This window comes from Castor canadensis, chromosome 1, assembly GCF_047511655.1.
Source record: "Castor canadensis chromosome 1, mCasCan1.hap1v2, whole genome shotgun sequence".
Classification (NCBI taxonomy): domain Eukaryota; kingdom Metazoa; phylum Chordata; class Mammalia; order Rodentia; family Castoridae; genus Castor; species Castor canadensis.
The window spans coordinates 186,482,548-186,488,033 of NC_133386.1; the positions used below are offsets into that span (position 1 = coordinate 186,482,548).

The 5,486-nt window shown below is 34.0% G+C and overlaps 1 protein-coding gene and 1 pseudogene across 1 annotated transcript; one reads left to right on the forward strand and one right to left on the reverse strand.

The window, feature by feature from the left end:
* Positions 1–1,273: 1,273 nt before the first annotated feature.
* LOC141416746 (small Cajal body-specific RNA 3) lies at positions 1,274–1,399 on the reverse strand (annotated as a pseudogene).
* Positions 1,400–3,883: 2,484 nt separating this feature from the next.
* Positions 3,884–4,888, forward strand: LOC109681083 (olfactory receptor 5AP2-like). The gene is given in 1 exon segment (XM_020155657.1): positions 3,884–4,888. A coding segment is annotated over 1 exon segment (1,005 nt).
* Positions 4,889–5,486: the final 598 nt, after the last annotated feature.

Here is a 5,486-nt window from a genome sequence, read left to right on the forward strand (position 1 = left end):
CACTTGTAATTTTCTTAATATCGGAGGGGAAAATCAAGTAGATTACAATGAGTTGACACAAGGGATAGAGTCCCTAAAGACCAAAAAACAAGAAATATGTTCTACTTAAGTTAGAATGCTCACTCCCTAGTCTGTTTTGAAGACTCTGTAAGTGAAAGTTATGGTGAAAAGTGAAAGATTCAATCTCTGCTGAATGCAGAGTTTCAGTTTTTCTACCTCTGTAATGAATGGTCTCTAAGTCCATTCTAACTATGCCTTTTGTTTTACCTGGGACAATCAGAAATACTACTTTCTTTACAAAGAAGAGTTTATGGGCATTTTCTTGAATTTTTTTCTGTTTTTGTGAATGTAGGCCTAGAACAGGAACAAGCAAAAGGATCAAGTAGAAGTCAAGCAGTAAACAAAAAGTAAGCCAAAGATATGTAGAATTCTGTTCATTTAACTTACTGACATTAAGAAAAATTCACAATACTGTTAATTTTATCACTTTCTCATTACCCCAAATCTATGAAAGCACTGAGTGCCTAAGAAAGTATAATAAGGTGATGTGGCTCAAGTGGTAGAGCTGCATGAAGCCATGAGTTCAAATCCCAGTCCTAACAAAAAGAAAGTATGATAAATAACTACTACATCTGTTTTTATTACTAATGTTTGTACGTCATTTGGAGAATTATAAGCAGCTGAAAATAATAAGAATTTAATGCTTTTTTTGAAAAACAGCAATACCTCAGGAAACTTTATTCTTATTTTCAGAAGTACCTACAAATTTATAGCCTATATTAATATTTTCTGGGATAGAAGTTGCAAAATATCAATAGGTTGGGGAGAATACTGAAGAGAAATAGAAGTAAATTTTCAGAGTAGAGAAGGAATTCCAGGTCTGGTGGCACACTTGAAATCCTAGTGCTGAGGAGGCTCAGGCTGGAATATCACAAGTGTGAGACCAGTTTGGGCTACATAGAAAGACCCTGTCTCAAGAAAAATAGAGGAGATGGAAGCATATAATTTGCATGATGTTGTTTAAAACAAATAACTTTTGATTAATAATGTGTATAATAAATGTGGGTTCCAAGAGAGATAAATTTTAGCCACCATGATCAGTTTTTTATAAGAAGTATTGATGAAACTGAAAAATCACACTACTAAGTGTATTGTGCACTACTGCTCATATATATTATTGACAGAGTCATTCTAAATGATCTCAAATTGTTAAAAGAATAAAAATTGCATTAGTGGAGTATAAATATAAACTCCATTGGCTTTTCTTTTTTTAAGTGTATGGAGGGGAATGACCTGACTTAGCAGCTATCCTGTCAGACAGAGACCTCCATGTTTATGTAGGATTACTGCTTTCTGTAAACAAAAGGTATTTTCTCATTTGTCCATATAGTTGTCCAATAGGCTTTTTGATTCTTGGTAAGTTGTTTTTTGTTATTTATGTTTCTTCTCTGCAAAAAAGCTAACACTGCTTAAATAAAATAATGCTTACAAAACATTTCACACAGTGTTTGCTGAATGCAGGAAATTATCAAAGAAAAGTTTAGCTTTTTTTTTCTGATCATTACTTTTCTTTGTATGATTAATAAATCTGAAGTATTTTATTCTTTTCAATGTTTTTGTTAGACTATGCTTTCAAGAAAGTTTCTGTTTGGAAATTAGAGAGAGAGAAAAAGAGATCCATTCCTTCTTTTTCACTATTTGGGAAAATGTTATTCTTATGGTTCAAAAACCATTACTCCAAAGAAGAGGACCTAGTCCATTCATTTGTCCCAGTGAAATGAAGATATGAGAATATACGTTAAAGAAGGAAACTATTTTGGCATCATGAGACCTATGCTGTAGTTCTGGATTCACCATAGATTAGTTGAGAAATCCCCAAACTTTGATGACTTCATCCAACAAACATATTATTATAAATAACCTTAGGATATTAGCTACTAATTCTTCATTTTTCCTTTGTGGTGAGTCTCATATAAGATTACAGGAGCAAAGAAGGATACTTTGGAAGTGTTATAAAACTCTATGAATATATGTAGTGTTTTTGCTTATGCTCTTGAGCACCTATGTCAATAGAAATTAGCAGAACATCAGTAGGCATTTGTGTATGCAAGGAAAAATATCAGCTCTGTTCACTCTCCACACTTTATTCAGTGGATCCCTTAATCTCTAATGTGAGCAAAGTTATGGGATAATATTGGCCTCATGTTTTGATTTTCAATGGTATCAAATAACTTCTTTCTGTGATTGATAAGGGATTTACCTCTTCGTTTCAACTTCTGAGTCATTTTTTCATAGTTAGCCCAGTAAAATTCAATCTACTTTTAAATAATCTGAGGTGGGGGTTTGAGTGATAGTAAAGAAAAATTTAACTGATAGCTATCATTGTCTAAATTTTTTATTTGGAAGATATCTAATGATTGTTATTTTTCCTTTTATTTCACTTCATTGCAATTTATAAAGAATGCTTGGGATGCTTTTTGTTTGTTTGTTTATTGTCCTGAGTGGAGATACATTGTGGCATTTACAAAAATTTTTTCAATGTATCAAATATATCATACTTGAATTCACCCCCTCCACAGCTCTCCTTATTCCTTCCCTCTCCCTATTCTTGGAATAGCTTCAGCAAGTATCATTTTTTAATTTACACACATGTATCTACACTTCTTTGCACTGTATTCACCCTCCTACCCCTTTCCTGTCATCTCCTCCCCTCCCCCCTCCCCACTGAAGGTTCTGCTGTGGTCTCCTCTGATTTTGAAGGAGAAATAAAAAATAAGAAAGTTTTGAAGGTAGCTACACAGGGTGTTTTCTTGTGATATTTCCACGTATATATGTATTATAGCCCCAACTGGTTTATTTCCTCTAATTTTCTTCATTCTACCTTAATCTTTCTTACTTCCATTTAGATTATATGTTATTAAGTTATTCCACATATTCAATAAAATAGTAAGAGAATTCTATGTGCTGTTCTGGTATTTCTTGGTTCTGTTATTTAGTTAAACAGATACATGAAAACATAAAAATTGTGCATCTTACTGGGGTATCGTGATTTTTTTGATACACACTTACATTGTGTAATGTTCAAATTAGGATAAACATGCAGACCTCCTCATACTTTTATCCTTTACTCTGGTGAAAGCATTCAAAGTCTTTTCTTCAAGTACCTAGCTGTTTTCTAAGTCAACTTTTTGTGTAACAGTTTTGTTATGAACCTGTGAAACTGAATGTTAGAGGTTTTCACTGTTTTGGCTAGTCCTGCTATTTTTTTTCAGGGATATTTTTCATTCTAATATTCTAACTTTCTAATTATTGGAATGAATTATTGAAAATTCTCAATACTTAATGGACTCAATTTTTTTGTAGACCCTGACTCAGGGATATTGGAAGTAAATTTTAAAACCTTTTGGCTGCATGATGACACACTCTACTTCTTTGTTTGTTCATAAAATTTTAAAGTGCCCCCTCATAGAGATTCAACCATTTCCATTGTTTGTCATTATTTACTAATTATGCAAAATTTCAATATTTTTAATTGTTCCATTAGTTCTAAGAAGGCTTATTGAATGGTATAATTTAATTCTGAACTTATTCTTTAAAAGATCCATAAAGAGGTCTACTATGTCAAGTATTCATTATCATAAATGATAAATTATACCTTAAGACTATGTTATGATTATTCAAAACGTAGTGGTCAAAGTACTCATAATTATTAGGTATTAAATTACTGTCTCCAAGCCATTGGAGAATAGCTGGAACATGTCAAATTTAGATTCAAGTGTTTTTTGATTGACCTCAAGTCCAACAGATGTTTTACTATCTTCATCACTTGTCACTCTTCTGTTACAATTCATATATGTTAGGAAATTATATTTATAGCTCAATCATGAATTCATTTAACCAAATGCAACAATCTATGCTCTCTCTTATTGTAGCTCAAAGAATCAGGTACATGACAAAAATCCAGGACAAAAATCAAACAGAAGTGGTGAAATTTATCCTTTTAGGACTCTCAGACAATCCAGATCTACAAGGTGTTCTCTTTGCCTTGTTTTTGTCAATCTATATAGCAACAATGGTGGGTAATTTGGGGATGATTGTACTGATTAAGATTGATCACTGTCTCCACACCCCCATGTACTTCTTTCTCAGCAGCCTGTCCTTTGTTGATGCCTCTTACTCTTCTTCTGTCACTCCCAGGATGCTGGTGAACCTCATGACTGAAAAGAAGGCCACTTCACTTAATGGGTGTGCAGCCCAGTTCTTCTTCTTTGGCTCCTTCCTGGGAATGGAATGCTTCCTGTTGGTCATGATGGCATATGATTGATATGCAGCCATTTGGAATCCCCTACTATACCCAGTTCTGATGTCTGGGAGAATCTGCTCCTTCTTAGTGGCTACTTCATTCCTAGCAGGCTTTGGCAATGCAGCCATCCACACAGGGATGACTTTTAAGTTATCTTTTTGTGGTTCCAACAGGATCAACCATTTCTACTGTGACACCCCAACCTTGCTAAAACTCTCTTGCTCTGACACCCACATCAATGTCATTGTGATCATGGCTTTTTCCAGTTTTAATGTCATTAGCTGTGTTATGATCATTCTTATTTCCTACCTATGTATCTTCATTGCCATATTGAAGATGCCTTCAGTAGAGGGAAGACATAAAGCCTTTTCCACCTGTGCCTCTCACCTCATGGCTGTCACCATCTTCTTTGGGACAATTCTTTTCATGTACTTGCAACCTACATCTAGCTACTCTATGGAGCAGGACAAGATTGTTTCTGTATTTTATACAGTAGTGATCCCCATGCTAAATCCAATCACCTACAGTTTGAAAAATAAGGATGTAAAAGAGGCCATGAAGATCTTACAGAAACACATGCTGTAAAGTTGTGTTAACCATCCTCTTTTTATGTAGGATAAAATACATGTTCCCATTAGATCTACTATGTAATTGCTGAAACATTTTTCCTGTGCTAAAGTAGATGGTTAAAATGATGACAGCTTATTATCTTAGTGTCTTAAATATGTCTATAATTTCCATGTGGTCAAGCAACATAGTGGATTAATCAGTCTGATTAATCAGTCTGATTAATCAGTCTGATGCAAGTACCAAATCATTGGAAATTGACTTAGGTTCAAACATTTACTTTATCTTTTTAATCTCACTTTTATTATATATCTATATAGCTTTACATATACCTATGTATACATATATGGTTGTGTCTAGTTGAGCTAAAGGCAAAAAGACTTTGAGACAGTCTTGTGTATGCGGGAAGCTTGTTTCAATGTGCTCTCAGGAACAGTACCTTTGTTTGGAGGATAGCAGGCTTGGCCCTAAGAAGTTGAATAGTGTTGAATTGCATAAAAATATTTAATTAATTCCAGGTGGAGTTCTGAAATGAGATGGTCCTCCAGATATGTCTCAAACTTGTAACCCCAATGGCCAGTTTAGAATGTGGGTTGCTTAATAGGAGGAAGCATAA